Source organism: Sceloporus occidentalis, unplaced genomic scaffold, assembly GCF_023333645.1.
Source record: "Sceloporus occidentalis isolate IW3139 unplaced genomic scaffold, rSceOcc1.0.p SCAF_4, whole genome shotgun sequence".
In the NCBI taxonomy this organism is placed as follows: Eukaryota; Metazoa; Chordata; class Lepidosauria; order Squamata; family Phrynosomatidae; genus Sceloporus; species Sceloporus occidentalis.
In genome coordinates, this window is record NW_028316984.1 from 1139635 (window position 1) to 1157299 (window position 17665).

A 17665-nucleotide genomic window follows, 5' to 3' on the forward strand; every position below is an offset into this window, starting at 1 on the left:
ACTCCCTCTCCCTCCTCCATGCCTTGCGCGTGGTGACGTCATCGCGACCCGCCTTCTCATAGGCTGCCACGCGGCCGAGGCAGTTAGCCTCCGCCCTTTTTGTCCCGGAAGCTTTTGTCTGGGCCGCTCCATGACCTTCCCGGAAGTGGGACTTGACGGTAGTGCTGCCAGGCCTGAGTGGGAAGAAGGAAGGACGGGCGGACGGAGCGAGGAAATGAAGTCGGTGCTTCTGTGTGTCTCTGGTGGAGGTAGGCGAGCCGAGAGGCTGTTCTCCCCGTGATAGTCCCCTGCCCTGATCTGACTGAGTGCAGGGCGTGCTCCACCCCAGCCCTCCTCCTTTGGCTGCTCTTCCTTGAGGTCTCCCTCCTCGAAGGTCTTTAAGCAGAGGCTGGATGGCCATCTGTCACTGGGGATGCTTTGATTGAGAGTTCCTGCATGGAAGAATGGGATTGGACTGGAGGTTCCTTGTGGCCTCTTCCAACTCTATGGTTCTGTGATCTCTCCATCTGGGACTGTGTGGGGAATGAGAGGGAGGCATTCTCACTTAGGTCCCAAACACACTGCAGAAATAATAATAATAATAACAATAATCCAATCTGAGACCACTTTAACTGCCCTGGTTGAAGGCTAGGGAATGCTGGGAATTGTGGCTTATTGTGGCACCAGACAGAGAAGGCTAAGGCCTCATTCCCACATTCAGATAAGTCGGTGTGTGACCTGAATCCATGGATTGATTCAGCAGCAGAGTGTGGTTCCTTCCCACTGCATTTGCCCCGATTGCATTATCCCCCCCCAAAAAAACAACCCACTCACGGTTCACATTCACACATGAATTGGTTTGAAATGGACCCAACTCAACCGGCCGAAGGGCAAATTTAAATTGATTCTGATCGGTGTCTGGTTCACACTGGTGTGGAATCGATTTATTCCCCCCCCCCTCAGAATGGCTTCAGCGATTCGGTTTAAGTGGGAACTGGCGTCATTTGAACTGGTTCAAACCGATTTGCAATCCAGTTTAAAACATAGTGGGAATGAGGCCCTAAATATCTCATGGAACTACACTTCCCAGGATTCCCTAGCGTTGAGCCAGGGTAGTTAAAGTGGTCTCTAACTGGGCTGTTTATTCTGCAGTGCATTTTGGACCTTACTTGAAGCACATGCCTCAGTGCTAAACTATGGGTGCTTCTCAGAGAAAACTTGCACTATCAGCCAAAAGTCACTGCTCAACCTTTTTCAACTTTTTCTGTTTAGGGGAAAGGGGGGATTTGAATCGGAGAAACAGAGGTAGTTTAGCAGTAGAAGACAATTTCACCTGGGATATCTACTCCTTTTGTTAAGAATTTGTAAAGGAGGTAGCAACTGGAGCAATCTTGACTCAGGCTAGTATCACTCCTACTGTACACTGGTATGTTCCCTTGACCTTCAGTAAGATAAAGCAGAGGGTAATACCCACGTAAAAGCACTAAGCATCTCATGCGCTATTATCCTAACCGAAAATACATTTATTGTACAGCCTATTACAGAAGAAATGGTTAAGAGGTGATGTGATAGCCCTATTTAAGTATTTGAAGGGATGTCATATTGAGGAGGGAGCAAGCTTGTTTTCTGCTGCTCCAGAGACTAGGACCCGAAGCAATGGATGCAAGCTCCAGAAAAAGAGATTCCACCTCAACATTAGGAGGAACTTCCTGACAGTAAGGGCTGTTCGACAGTGGAATGCACTCTTTCCTCAGAGAGTGGTGGAGTCTCCTTCCCTAGAGATCTTTAAACAGAGGCTGGATGGCCATCTATTTGGGGATGCTTTGATTGTTGGCCATAGAATTGCACTGAAGGACCTACAAATACCTAGAGAAGTGTTCTCTCTAGGAATTTCTAAGTCCTCCAGGGTGACTTCGTGATAAGCTTCTGGCAGAGTTGTGCTGGAGGACCTAGAGATTCCTAGAGAGAACATATTAATCAAATCGGTGAATAATCAAATCTGCAAAAGTTAAACCTGCAAATCTGCAGGGCCGACTATACTTGGAAACAAGTCCTGCTAATCTGAGGGAGGCTTAGAATAGAATAAAATAATGGAATCATAGAGTTGAAAGAGACCGCAAGGGCCATCCAGTCCAACCTCATTCTGCCATGCAGGAACTCTTAATCAAAGCATCCCTGGCAGATGGCCATCCAGCCTCTGCTTAAAGACCTACAGGGAGGGAGACTCCACTACCCTCCGAGGGAGTGTGTTCCACTGTCGAACAGCCCTTACTGTATGGAAGTTCCTCCTAATGTTGAGGTGGAATCTCTTTTCCTGTAGTTTGCATCCATTGCTCCGGGTCCTGTTCTTTGGATCAGCAGAAAACAAGCTAGATTCCTGCTCAATGACCTCCCTTCAAATATTTAAATAGGGCTATCATATCACCTCTTAACCTTCTCTTCTCCAGGCTAAGCATCCCCAGCTCCCTTAGTCGTTCCTCATAGGGCAAGGTTTCCAGACTGTCACCATTTTGGTTGCCTTCCATTGGACATCCTCCGGTTTCTCAATATCCTTTTTAAATTGTGGTGCCCAGAACTGGACACAATATTGCAGGTGGGGCCTGACCAAAGCAGAATAGAGTGGCACTATTACTTCCCTTGATCTAGACACTATACTTCTATTGATGCAGCCTAAAATCGCATTTGCCTTGTTAGCTGCCGCATCTCACTGTTGACTCATGTTCAATTTGTGGTCTACTTGGACTCCTAGATCCCTTTCACACGTAGTTTCATTCAGACAGGTGTCCCCCATCCTATATCTGTGCATTTCATTTTTCTGCCCTAAGTGCAGTACCTTACATTTCTCCCTGTTTAAATTCATTTTGTTAGCTTTGGCCCAGCTTTATAATCTATTAAGGTCATTCTGAATTTTGATCCTGTCCTCTGGGGTATTAGCTACTCCTCCTAATTTGGTGTCATTTACAAATTTGATAAGTATACCCATAATTCTGTCATCCAAGTCATTGATAAATGCATAATACCTTCACCTGGAGGCAGGTAGAATGTAGATCAGAATCTAGTGGTAGATTAGTTTGCAATACATTTCTATGGGCTTGAGAATTTAATGAGAATAGCGGAGTAAATTGCTCATTTCTCAGCCTCAGGATTCCTTTTATTTAAAACAGGATGACTAATTGGTCACTTTTGGCCAGGTCTTTCTTCACCGCTTGATCCTTTGTCGAGTGAGATATTAGAATCCCTGAACTATTGAAAATTCAGGTGTAGATTAGTATGTATCCCACTTGGGAAGTGGGTTACCTCTTGAGACATGGTTTTGTATATATTTAGTATGTTTTCATAAAACCCCAAAATGGATTCCAGAAGCCTGAAGTCTGCCCACTGTTGCCTTGGTCTACAGAACATGGTAACAGCAGGAAAGGATAATTCTAGAAGCTTCACTGTTGTTCTCTCTATTGTTTAACCTAAAAACGTAGTGTAATAGCTTGTAAAACTAGCTTGTGAAAAGTAGTGTTTGCGAATTCTTCTGGCTCTTTGAATATTGCAACCTGTGAAAAAGTAATAAAAGAAATAGGTATTTTCCTGGTAGTGAATGGAAAAGGCTATAACCTGATTTGTGTGTATTGATTTTGATGATAAATGTGTTGTCTCAAGTATCAACAAGCTACTGACATTTTTATATTACTATAGACAGATTCAGCCTTCCCCAGTATATTTTCCTCCAGATGTGTTGGGCTGCATTTCATTCCACCTGAAGGCAGCATTATGGCTGGAGTTAATGGGGGGCTAAACACATTTTGGGAGGGGTAAGAATAACAATGACAACCCTGGGAAAAGTCCTGGGAAAAGAGCGGGATACAAATAATAATAATAATAATAACTCTTGTTGGATCAGAGGCAGAATTCTTTGGAATACAATAGTCAGTGGTGGCTGATTTATTGCTCCATCACTGCATGTATCCCTAGTTTAGATGGATGCTGTGCCTGTTGTTTAGTTAGAGAAATATATTAGGGCACCTGATCATGAGTCTCCTATAGTGCATCTAGCATGGCCCAAAAACAGCCAATTGAAAAGGCATGTTGCTGTGGTTTCAATGCTCAGTAACAGGGACGTAGCCAAGGGGGGGTTCTGGGGTCCGGACCCCCCTTTAGCAGGAGGAGAGAAAGGGGCGTTTGTTGGAGCGCACGCATGCAGCCCCAAGCAAACGCCAGCAGGGCGCCACTTGCTCTCCTTAGGCTTCAGGAGGAGCAGAAGTGGCGCCCTGGCGTTTGTTTGGGGCTGCGCGCGTGGACACGCGCGCTCCAACAAGCACCCTTTTCTGTCCTCCCAGCCCTAGCAAAGCCAGGAGGAGCGCAACTGCCGCCCCTTTTGCTGGGCCTGAGGAGGAGGTGCCTGAGGAGGAAGCCCTGGAGGGGAGGGAGGGAGGGACGAGAGGCTGCATCAGGCTGCATCCACACTAAAGAAATAACCAGGTTTGGCAGCGATTTAACTCTTTTCTAGCTCATTGCTATGGAATTCTGGGAGTTAGAGTATGTTCTGGGGTCCAGATATCAAGGTTGGCTCTTTTCTGGCTCATGGCTATAGGACACATCCTACATTTCAGACTTCTGCCCAGAAGGAATTTCAAAAGTCCTCATTTTTTGTAAGATGAGCAGATGTCCTCCTTTTCTAGGACGTGTCCTATGTTTCAACCTTCTGGCCTGGATGAATGTAAAAATGTCTTCCATTTTTGGTAGGATGACACACGTCCTCCTTTATCCAGGATATGGCACACATTTCAGCCCTGCCCAGGAGCAATGTCAAAACATCCTCCATTTTACCAGGGTGACCAGACGTCATCCTTTATCCCCGGACACATCCTACATTTCTGCTCAGGAGGAATTCAAAACATCCTGGTTTGTTTAGAGAGTGTGCCTTTGCCAGTCTTTCCTTGAGGCTGAGAGTGTGTGACTTACTTGCCTAGTGGGTCTTCTTGGTTTGTTCAGAGTGTACCTTTGCCAGCCTTTCCTTGAGGCTGAGAGTATGTGACTTACTTGCCTAGTGGGTTTTCTTGGTTTGTTCAGAAAGTCCTCCTTTGGTGACTCGGGTGTGTGCAAGTGTGTGCCATCAAGAGGTTTTCTTGGGAGGTTTGTTCAGAGAGGGTTTGACTTTGTCATCCTCTGAGGCTGAGAGAGTGTGACTTGCCTAATGGTTTTCTTGGAAGATTTGTTCAGAGGGGATTTGCCTTCACCTTCCCTTAAGGCTGAGAGAGTGTGACAAGCACTGTGATGTTCCTTGTGTGCCGCACCATTTGGACATGGTGCATGAGCCACGTCATTGACACGTGCCCCATGTAAGATATTTAGCCTTCTCTGTTGGAGAGAATCAGATTTTCATTGAATCTTGGTCTCCAGAGTCATAGAATCGTAGAGTTGGAAGAGACTGCAAGGGCCACCCAGTCCAACCCCTTTATTCTGCCATGCAGGAACTCTCAATCAAAACATCCCCATTGACAGATGGCCATCCAGCCTCTGCTTAAAGACCTCCAAAGAAGGAGACTCTGCTGCACTCCAAGGAAGGAGTGTGTTCCATTGTTGAACAGCCCTTACTCTCAGGAAGTTCCTCCTAGTCTAACACACAAAACTGTAACCCAACCTCCTATCCAGGAAGAATGTCAAAATGTTCTCCATTTTGAGCATGACTGAGAAATACGAATTTATATTGTTTTTTATTAATGTTTTTGGCTTTTAGTTGGGTGTGTTTTCCATTTTTGAATGTCCTACATTTTGTCGTGCATCATGTCCTACATTTTCCCTACATTTTGTGTCTGGGGGGGCTCTTAGCCTCTCAAAATGGTGGCACTTAGTCTGGATCCCTCCATCCCAAAATCCAGGCTACGTCCCTGTCAGTAATAGTTTTTCAATGCTCAATTTCAAAATTGCTGACAAAAGTGCTTCTCATGTCACCTAACATGCTGGTTTGGGAAATATAACAGTGGCTTTTTCAAAAAATTGCTTCAGTATTTTAAATATGTATTGTTTGAATTTCTTTTCTTTTTTCCTTGTCCTAGCTCTACTAAATCCAGTGGGAATTCTTTCTTATAGACAGTTCCTGATCTAAAGTGGAAAAGAGATGGCTTTTGTAAGAGATTCTTCCTTCAAGAACTCGATTCTTAGGTACGACTACACCTAATGCCTGTTCTTTTTATATTAATATATAATTCCAGGAAGTTTGCCCAGGCAGCAGCAAATTAATATAGCTTAAATTAAATTGCTAATGAGTGTATTCATAAGTAAAATCAATTCTGAAAAACAATGTGGTATCTCAAAGGTTTTGTATGTTTCCTTCATATGATAATCAGAATTAAATACTTTTTTGATACTTGATGATACTGTAATTACAACATTATTGGAGTGAATTGAAGCATTTTTCATTCTTGGTATTACTATCAGCAATTCTAAATTTATTTCTGAAATGGTTAAGATAGAATGAGATTTCAGATATGTCTTCTCAATTTTCACTCCCAGAATATATTGAAGCAGTGGGTGATTGACACTGCATTCATGCAATTTTAGTTTTGACCCCATAGAATGTAGCAGGGCTCCTGACGCAGTTTTCCAGCACTGTGTTTAGTGTTTCTAAGCAACGCCCTATTACTAGGAATATTATACAGTAAATTAGGGAGACTAATTATTTACTCAAGAAATTTTGTAGTCAAGAAACTGGGATGTTGCACATATTAATTCTAAGCCAAAGTGAGGCTCACTATTTTTTTTTTTTATTTTTTTTTTTGGTTACGTTGCAAAAATGAATTTTAGTATTTAGCATGCCCCAATGTGGGAGTAGTTTTGCCTTTGTTTTGCCTCCCTTCCAGCTTATTTCCTGCTTTTAAAAAGGCCTTTCCTAAATCAGATGAGGAGTATAAAAACATGGCTAACCTTCTCCCCCCCCCCCCCCCTTGAAATAAAATATAGGCAGGAATTCCCTTGGGAGCTTATGTCTTCATAAGTAGATTTATATCTGTGCGAAATAGAACTGAGCAGTTTTCAAATGTTCATCTTCAGCAAGGGGATACTGTTACACTACTATGTGGGAGAGCCAGCATTGCACATTGGGACACACACTGGGGAGTGCTGATGCATATCAGTAAAGCCCGATGTACATCAGGACACTCTTGCTTTTTCACAATTCACTAACAGGATTCCTTAGCACCACTTATGAAACTTAGCTAAGTTTCATAAAGTTATGCAATTTTCAGCCATCACTTTTTTAAAGATCAGGAGGCAGGCACTGTGTGTGTGTATGCAGCCTTCTGAGGTCCAATGTGGGGATGTCAGCACCAAATACCCATCCCTGTACTTTGTTCACAAGGTGCTGAACGCTTGGGCACCCTCACATACTCTGACATCCTGTTCTCTGGAGCCAGGAGATGGACTTGAGCAGTACATCCTTTCCACATCATAGAATCCCATGCTAGGACTCTGTGAGTTGGATATAGTGGTTCAGAATGATTTGTGGTCAGCTTCTAAGCAAGTTAACTTCAAAGCATGGGTAGTAAAGTTGTCTTGTTTAACCGGAATTTATTTTAAAACACATCTCTAAATTTGTACCTAACACCAACCTGGCATTCTGTAAAACGGAAGCCAAACATTGCCAGGAGTATCCTAAAAATGTAGGAAGATAGGGGCGGGGGGAGTTTCTTTCCTGTATGCCAGAGTCCAAAGTTTGGCTTACTTTTAAGCTTAGACACATAGTATCAAACTGTACTTTAGTACAGGAGTGGGAATGCTCTGTAGTTCAGAGGGCTATTTTCAGAGACCTAAATGGCAGTGGCCACCATTTTTGGGCAACTAGGAGCAACATCGCTATCACTCCTGACAGCATTTGAGGGGCATTTAAATTTTGCATTGAGAACAATTCAGTTGAATAATCTTGGGGTGGGAGGTTACCAAAGAAAAAGCCCTAATGAACCGAAGGTACCAATGACCCCCCCCCCCCAAGAGCTGCACAGTTCCCACCCCAGCTTTAATGTTACTATTGGAATCATTTCAGTTTCTTTCCTATACCCATAAATCTGTTGGAGTCCAATATAGACTGTGGAGTACAGTCGGCCCTTCCCTTATGCGGGGGATACGTTCCGGACACGGACACACACCACATAAGGGAAAAAACGCTCATGCTCCAGTCCCATTAGAAGTAATGGGGCTCGTGCCTATGGTGCAGCTCGGGGTGTGTGCCACGGGTGCACGCCCCATTACTTCTTCCAGGGCATGTCAACATTTTTTCCCCAGCATGGCTTCCAGTGTATGCTGGAATCCACATAAAGTGCAGCCACGTATAACATGGTGCAGAATGCTTTTGGCAATCGACCTTCCTTTAGTATGCAACCTACAATGAGCTTTCTCTTATAGGACATTACAGCAGTAGACAGTTCTTGAAATGATAAAGATTTCAAGTTATAAGAGTAATAGTAGTTCTGTACAAGTTGGACAGGCTATGTTGCACTTTTTTTCTTTTTTCCACAGATGGACTTACTTTTTCCTCTTCTGATATTTCAGTTTGGTGAAAGGAATGTGTCCCAAAGCACTTAAAGAGAGAGAGAGAGAGAGAGAGAGAGAGAGAGAGAGATCCCACCAAGTACCCAGTATAGAAAAGGACATCACCTTCACTAATTTTGGCAGGAGGGGCAGTGAATATTGAGGTCCTTTGCAGCTTAATAAAGAGAAAAGGGCTGCATCCTCTCCTACTTTTTCTTTCTAAGGACAGAGGGGGAACAGATTTTTTTAATACTACTGTTGGCCTACTCGGTTGCAAGATTAGTGAATAGATAGATTGGGAACTCCAAGGCAAGATTGGGGACCTGAGGCTCTCGGCCTGAATCTAGAATCAGATCACTCAGCTGAATCTGATTGAGACACCAGTCAGTCTGAATCTTGCTTGCAGTCCCAGTCTTCTCTTGTGGCTTCCCTGTGACAATGCTGTTTGGTGGTTTCCAGCCTTTGTACAGCCCCCCCCATTCTCCAAGATTGAAATGTTTTCCTTAAAATGTAGGACAAGCTTTAAATTTAATATATACTCCTAGTAATATGATCATTCTGACATGTAATCATTTGGCCTTCTCAGTCTTGATTGACATATTTCTTATTAAACCTTGTATTTTTTATATCACACACAAGGGCATTTTGTTCACATGGGGAAAGTATTAACTAGGATCACTGAAAGGCAGTTTTGTAATTTTATTGGTAAAAGCATTCAGAGGGCTGAAGAATAAATATGTTTAAATCTTATATTACATTTCTAGAATCTTGAATTATTCGGTCCCTGAAATAATTCTCCCCAGCCATTCTTCTGTATATCTTTAGTTTGGAGTGCTTGGCTACCTAGAGCATTTTTCTGTAATGTCCTACAGAAAAGAGAACTGGCCAGCATCCAGAAGGTTTCCTGTGTGAGCCGAAGAGACACATTTGTTTGCTTCAAGTAATGTTCACATTCTCTTCTCCAACTGAAGCCCCCTAGATCATATCTCAAATTGTTCCTGAGGGTCCCAAACCTTCAACATGCTTCTGGGGAACATACAGTGCTGCTGCAGGGTTGGTCTGGCAATTCTCAAAATGATTCTTTCTGGGAAAGAAGAGGCAGCAATTGGTTTGGTGAAACAGGACTTCCTGGTGCATGAGCGCAGTTCTTCATATCTTTATCAAATTCTTTGTTGATAGACCTTGAGTTTTATAATAGGTTTTAGCAAAATTGAAATAAGAAGATTTCTTCATTGAACTTGTGATGACATACACTAGTTTAGTAGCAATTAATAATTATGTTTGATAGTTTTCTTTGGATTCTGTTTCTGTCTGTGTATACGGTATTTCAAATCACTCACATTTTGCAAAGCAAGCCATGATATTTGTAAAAATACAGTGAAAAAGTAAAAGAGCAGGCCCTCAGTGGCTGATCACTAGTTTTTTCCTTTCAGAACAAGACTGTGCATTGGGATATAGCATGTGTCCCAGGCATTAGAGATTGCTTTGTGGTTACTTCATTGTATGAAACCTTATGCTTGCTTATGGTTTGTGGAATATTACCCTTTCCACAATTGTACATTTGCACTCTTGCTTCTTGGGGTCCAACATACATAATTCCTTTTATGGGATTTGTAGAGTCGACCCTCTGTTTTAGCGGGCGATTTGTTCCGCCTCCGCGAAAAGAAACTCATTGATATTCATGCCCCATAGGCTTGAATGTGGTGCTTGTCTGCGAGAGAGCGTGGTCATTGAAATTAGTAGAGGTCACCTCTCAGGGAATATTCGAAACCACGAGAACGGAGGGGCTATTGTAATTTCATTTATAGCAAATGCCTCTTTGAAATAAAATAACCTGCTTTTAAATTAAATCTGTCATTAATGTAATAAACAAAGGTGTTAAATTCTACATTTACAGTATCTTAAAACTGAGTCAACCCATATGTCAAATAATGCATTAAAGGTTCTCCTTTGATGTAGAAGTAATTGTAGGGGGGGGAATGATTTCTGAGGTTAAGTATTATGATGCAACAAATTTAAATATTTAATATTTTAATTTTCTAAATATCTAATCAGGCAGCAATCCACCATGAAATCCAGGACACCTGTTTATTTCAAAAATTTGTGGGAGAGTAGTTGTGTTTGTTGCCGGAGAAATGACAAAAAGTCTTATAGCATCTTAAGACGAACAAGTTTTATTTGACATAAGCTTTTGTAGAATGTGGGCTGTGTCTGGTGAAGTAGGCTGAAATAAATTGAAAGCTTATTCTCAATAAAAGTCTTTATGGAGCCACAAAACACTATTCATCATCTATTTCAGAAGGATCATCTGTTGTGGCCTAATGAATGAGACTATCCTTGTAAATATAATAATAATAATAATAATAATAATAATAATAATAATAATAATAATTTTTATTTCTATCTCCCAGCGCTCCCATTGGATCAAAGCGGGATCACAACAAGGTTAAAATTACAATTACAGCATTAAAACCACAGTTAAAATAAAAACATAAAAACATACATAAAAATATGAAAGCCTAAAAACATTAACAAACAATCAATAGGTAGTATGACTCCTTTGCTAGGAATACCTGGATTTGAAGGTGGAAATCTTGATTAAATTTGGGGAAAGATTTAAATACTATTTTAAATGCATTGATTTAAAATAATTCATCCCGAACAGTAGAGCTGAGAACTCTGTACTTCACACACACTTTAGCCTTACATTTGAAATTTTGATTATGTTAATGTGAGATAATGAAATATATATGGAATGTTCCTAGAATAAATGAGCAGTTATTCTGTTTTATTTATTTTACAACGTTATATGCCACTCCTTTTTCACCAGAAACAATCCCATTGTTGTGATATGTTACAATGCTGTAAAAAGTGTACATTTTTAAAAGTCAAAATGTATTTTGTTCTTTCAGGATTCATATGGACTAAGGAAATTCATTGGCTATTATAATGGAAAAATCATGGATGCTTTGGACTTCCATTGAAAAATGTCTGCTTGCCTTGATGTCATGGTCCTGGGGCCTCTGCCGCATTTCTCTCTTACCTTTGATAGTAACCTTTCATTTGTATGGTGGCATCATTTTGCCTCTGTTGATATTTGTGTCTATCGCAGGTATACTGTATAAATTCCAGGATGTGTTGCTTTATTTCCCAGAGCAACCCTCTTCATCACGGCTTTATGTTCCTATGCCTACTGGCATTCCGCATGAAAATATCTTCATCAGAACCAAAGATGGCGTATTGCTCAATCTAATTCTGCTCAGATTCACAGGGGACAATTCCTCATATTCACCTACTATCATTTACTTTCATGGGAATGCAGGAAACATTGGTCACAGACTACCAAATGCTTTGTTGATGCTAGTGAACTTGAAAGTAAACTTATTGCTGGTTGACTATAGAGGCTATGGGAAAAGTGAAGGCGAAGCAAGCGAGGATGGCATCTATTTAGATTCTGAGGCTGTTCTAGACTATGTGATGACTAGATCTGATCTTGATAAGACAAAATTTTTCCTCTTTGGCCGTTCTTTGGGAGGAGCAGTTGCTATTCATCTAGCATCTGAGAATTCCCATAGGATTTCTGCCATCATGGTGGAGAACACATTCCTTAGCATCCCACATATGGCCACCACTCTGTTTTCTTTCTTCCCAATGAGGTATCTTCCTTTGTGGTGCTATAAAAACAAGTTTTTCTCCTATCGAAAAATATCTCAGTGCAGAATGCCTTCACTTTTCATCTCTGGGCTTGCTGACCAGTTGATTCCTCCGGTTATGATGAAGCAGCTTTATGAACTTTCCCCTGCTCGGACTAAAAGAATAGCAATATTTCCAGACGGAACTCATAATGACACTTGGCAGTGCCAAGGCTACTTCAGCGCACTTGAACAGTTCATTAAAGAAGTGTTAAAGAATCACTCACCTGAAGAAACAGAAAAAATGTCATCTAATGTAACAATAATTTAACTAATTCCAGTCTGTCTGATTGTACCTGGACTTGTGGAAAGTGATAAAGAATTACCATTTTTTAAAAATGTGTACTCTGTACTTATCTAAAGAATGAAATTAAACACGGAGAGGTTGACTAATTTATGATCCAGATAGCTTTTATACTCAGTACTGTAAATGAAGGGATACTTTCACTTACTTTGATAATGCTAGTTTTAAACCCCTTTTTCATAAAGACACATTAAATTGTTGCTTTAGTTTAAGCTATGCTGATTTTAAGGGGAAAACAAAATTGTTAAGAATCATGTATGTTTTGACATCATAGGTGTACATGCTTAACAAAACATACTTTGGAGTTTTGGTGTACAAGATAATCCCTCAATTATGTTGTTATGCATGACTAATTATGTATGCTTAAAGTTATAAACAGCAGTAAAGGAAATATGCAGTTCAGTATGGCATGGCTGCATACATGACTCCTAACAGTCACATTCTGATTCAAGAGAAATTGAAAAATTATCCATTTAAAGTTGATGTTATGTAGTTTTGATATTGCCATACACTGTCAAAGGCAAGCAGACGGGTTAGTGCGTAAACTGCTATGTTTATTCCCCTTATACTGAAGGATTCATTTCTTTTAAATTCTTGATGGCACTTATGGCTAGTCCCTTAAGTGCCCTGAGGTGGCAAATACAGCTTACTAAAACACTGATCATTACTAAAATGACAATTGGGAGCAATTGGACAAAGAGGGGCAAAAAAAAATCCAGCATATTGTATTTACATTTGCTTTCCCCTTGCAGTCTTCTTGTTATTTTAGAAAACTTTAAAATGTTTTCTGAAGCAAAAACTAATAACTGCGAATAAACCTTTTCCCCAACCTTGGACTTTGTGTAAAGGTAGGTTTTTTTAAAAAAAATTTAAATTATTTTTTTTTTGCTTGATACAGTCATTCAAATTGCAGTGCCAGATAAAACCTGAATATGAACCACAAGTATTCTTGTCCATTAAAGCCAATATTGCATTCCTGAGGAAGTATAGGAGTTTGATAGAAGCATTCTTCAGTGAAATCAGATCATTTGTTCATATCTTGACTCGGTTTTTTTCTTGAAAGCATGAACTGTGAATGGTTATTTCTTTTTCAATAAAGAAAGTTCCTTAGCTGTTTTAGATTGCATCAGAATTTTACAGAAGATGCTACTAATTTTTGGATCTAGTTCTAGAAACATTTAGGCACGTTATAAACGGCCATTTAGTACACGTTCCGCTCTGCCTAGGGTTAAAAAGGGGCGTGCAAGGGTTAGGAAGGGTCTTACCTTCCTCATGGCCCCTTAGCCTAGTATGCGCAGAGCGCGTACTAAATGGCGGCCCCCGTCCACACGGGGGCCGCCATTTTGACGTCTCGGACACACAGCGTCTGGACGTGGCACGACAGAAATGATGCCACAAGTGCACACCTCATGCCTCACGGCACCACTTCCGGGGACCAAAAAGGAGCGCCATTTCAGCGCTCCTTTTTAGCTCCGCCAGGAAGCCTTGCAGTCTGGCCGCTGGGGCTTCTCAGCGTAGCTAATGGCGGCAGTGGCAGACCACCCGCTTTAGGGCGGTCTGTAACACACCTTAGTTTACATTTGTTTCTTTTGATGGTATTGTCAATATCTTGTTTTGAGAGGGGGAAATGGTATAGCTTATGCAGGAAAACAGACAATCTTTATTAGAACTAATATTGGTGTTTCAATAATTCATTATGAAGTTGTATTTCTGATTTTCTCTTTATTCCTTTTTGTGTGTGACATAGTCTCACAGTCTTCTCACAACTTCTTGCACCATTCTCTCACCGTTCACTACACTATGTGAATTCTACACTATTTTGCAAAGATTATAATGGAAGCATTTGACATGTTTCAGTAACTGAAATATTTGCACTTCACCTTCTTTCATCCTTTTGTTCTAGTTCCTTTCATTTTGGAAACATCCCTCTACCTTCTGTGTTTATTTTAAAAAGTCTAAATGTTGTTGTGCAACATTTGAGGCATGGGTGGAGGAACCTTTGGCCTTCAACATTTCTACACACGTCTTCCATTGGGCATGCTGTAGAGCAAGACATCTAGCAGACTAAAATTTCCTGGTCCTTAATTTGAGAGTTGTCCTATGGAATGGACATTGACTATTGACTGGATGAAAGCTAAAGGAAAAGAGATTCTACCTAAACATTAGGAGGAATTTCCTGATAGAAAGGGGCTCTTCTACCATGAAACACACTCCCTTGGAGAGTGGTGGAGTCTCCTTCTTTGGAGGTCTTCAAACAGAGGCTGGATGGCCACCTGTCAGGGGTGCTTTGAGTTCTTGCATGGCACAAGGTGCTGGACTGGATGGCTCTTGTGGTCTCTTCCAATTCTATGATGGTTTGACTACTGTATATACTCGACTATAAGTCGAAAAATTTATTCCCCAAAATGAACTCCAAAATCCTGGGTAGACTTATGGAAGGGTCAATGAGTTAATGCTAATATATTTTGTGAAAAAAGAAGTGCCCACCTTCCTCTGTAGCCTTGTAACGGCTCCCTGTTTGAAGCCCCGGCGCCGGCTCTCCTCTTCTCTCCCCCTCTGTGTGTGTGTGTGTGTCTGTTTCCCAGGCTCTCAGCCTTCCTGCGGAGCCAAACTTACCTAGCTGCTGCTTGAGAGAAGGAACACAAAGAAGGTATGCCCAGGCTTGTTCCCCGTTTTGCCTGGAAGTCTTGGAAGTAAGGAGGAGAGAGAGAGAAAGCCCTGACCTCTATTTCTGAAAACCATGAGTCTTGGGGGTGAAAAGCAGAGAGAGAGAGAAAGCCCTGTCCTCTATTTCTTCAAGCCATGAGTCTTGGGGGTAAGAAGGAGAGAGAGAGAAAGCCCTGTCCTCTATTTCTGAAAGCCATGAGTCTTGGGGGTGAAAAGCAGAGAGAGAGAAAGCCCTGTCCTCTATTTCTGAAAGCCCTGAACCTTGGTGTCCTGGGGGTGACAAGCAGAGAGACAGTGGGGTCTGTCCTCCTTTTCGCAAGCCATGTGCCTTGGAGATGCTTTTGGTAAGGGGAAGAGTGTGTGTGCGCGTGCGCATTGAGGTTTGTTTCCCCTTTTCCATGCTGAGAATGATGCTTGGGAGAGGTCCAGAGAGTGAAATATAGGGAGGGAAGTGGTGCTTTGTCCCCCTCCCCCTTTAGATCTTTTGTAACATCCTCCAGTGTTTGCCCCTCGACTTATCCACGGGTCATATCAAAATCCATGATTTTGGATCCAAACACTGCCCTCGATTTATACATGAGGTCAACTTATACATGAGTATATACGGTAAGCTAATGCAATCTCCCAAAGCATGAGGGTAAAGCAGCCATATAGCAATGGTTCCCTAAATAAAAAAGTTGTGGATTACAATGTGATGGATATATGCAGTATTGATAATTTTCAGTTTGTTGTAAATGTACATTCTTTCCCTCATAATTTTTCATGCTGTGTACATTGAATTATATATATTTGGAGCTTCTCATATTTTAGAAGAAAATGAGTTTGTGTGTGTGTGTAAAATAGCTTTTGGGACAGGTAAAGCACCTCAACGTGGAATTTCAAAACTTGGTTAAGAAATTCACAATATTTTCCAGTTTCTGGTCTACTTCGTTTGTGAAAGGACAAGAATTGCTCTTTCTTCCAAGTCAGTGTGTATACATGACTAGTGTTTAATACCTATGTGCAATTCATATTTAATTTTGCATTGAGAATTCTGCTGGAAAGATTTAAAGTCATCCTCTCCAGGATTTGCTCATGTAAACTGAAATAGCACCAGTTTGTTGAACCTAGCTGTAATGGCAAATGTTCTTATTTTTCTATATGGTAATACTCCAATCACCTCAACTCTTAATCTCAGTGACTTTATGGGTTATTGGAAGGTCTGTTGTCAAGTCTTTGTCCACTGAGGTCCAGCTTGCCATCATAAAATCAAGTTACATGAAAATAAATTTCACTGATGCTAAAGTTTAGTGATTGATGTTCAAGAGGCCCTGTTTTTTTTCTACTATATTCATGCTAAAATATACGTTGTAGTGATATCTTTATTAGGCCAACCAAGAGGTGCAAACTACATTTCACTAAATTTTGAAGTGCATTGATTTCTTCATTAGGCAAAGATTTTAAGCATCATACAGGAGACAAAAAGTGATGGAGAGTCAGGCCTTCATCTTGTTTGAGATAATTGGCTTATGCTTAACAGTGATCTTGAGGGAGACTTGATGCGTGCAGAGGCATACCCCTTTTTGGACAAGCAGGCAACAAAGATAAAAGCTTCAATTTTCATCTCTTAACAAGGTACAGACCTGACTGACACTGTCACTTTTCTTCTGTATGAATCGTAATATTTTTGCCTGATGAAGAAACTTGTTTGGAAGCATACATTTTTGTAATAGCTTTTCTTTTTTGCCTAACATCTATTTTTATGTATTGGGATATGTAATAAATTGATACATCTACAATGGTTAATGTACAGTTGGACATGACTTGACAATCTTGTCAAAGGGGAAACTTACCTTTTACAATGTGCAGAGAATGGTGACCAAAATGGTGAAAGGTCTGGAAACCATGTCCTATGAAGAGTGACGTGGGAGCTGGGAATGTTTAGCCTGATGAAAAGAAGATTAAGATAGTCATGTTTAAATATTTGAAGGGATGTCATATAGAAGAGGAAACAGGCTTGTTTTCCAAGGAGCAATGGATTCAAACTACAGGAAAAGAGATTCCACCTAAACATTAGGAGGAACCTCCTGACAGTAAGAGCTGTTCGACAGTGTAATGCACTCCCTTGGAGGTCTTTAACCAGAGGCTGGATGGCCATTGTTTGTTCCTGCATTGCAGATAGTTAGACTTGTAGCTTCCATCCATTGCTTAGTGTCCTGTTCTCTGGAGCAGCAGAAAAACAAGCTTGGTCCATCCTCCTTATGACACCCCTTCAATTACTTAAACAGGGTTATCATATCACTTCCTTAAAAGGTGATCCTTAAAAACCAACTTCAAAGATTCAAGGTCACATGGATATGTAAAAGGGCAACATTATATAAAAACAGGGATAGATTCAGAACACAGAGATACCTTCTTTGCACCAATTCAGTCATCAAAAGGGAATCATATTACAAAGGAAGACCCACTTCTGCTCCAATGTTGTTGACATAAGATATAAGTGGGGACCATCATTCTTCAAAAGGCAGAG

At 41.1% G+C, this 17665-nt stretch overlaps 1 protein-coding gene across 2 annotated transcripts; it reads left to right on the forward strand.

Annotated features, from left to right (window-relative positions):
• Positions 1-102: 102 nt before the first annotated feature.
• Positions 103-13343, forward strand: LOC149313399 (protein ABHD13). Of its 2 annotated transcripts, none has more exons than XM_089519042.1 (3): positions 103-248; positions 6027-6132; positions 11406-13343. In XM_089519042.1, exon 3 carries the CDS (start codon positions 11443-11445, stop codon positions 12454-12456), a length of 1014 nt encoding a protein of 337 aa, XP_089375168.1. In that variant the 5' UTR covers positions 103-248; positions 6027-6132; positions 11406-11442; the 3' UTR covers positions 12457-13343. The 2 variants fall into 2 exon arrangements, with proteins under 2 accessions (XP_089375168.1, XP_089375169.1); XM_089519043.1 differs by having other exon boundaries at positions 6061-6132.
• The last annotated feature ends 4322 nt before the right edge of the window (positions 13344-17665 follow it).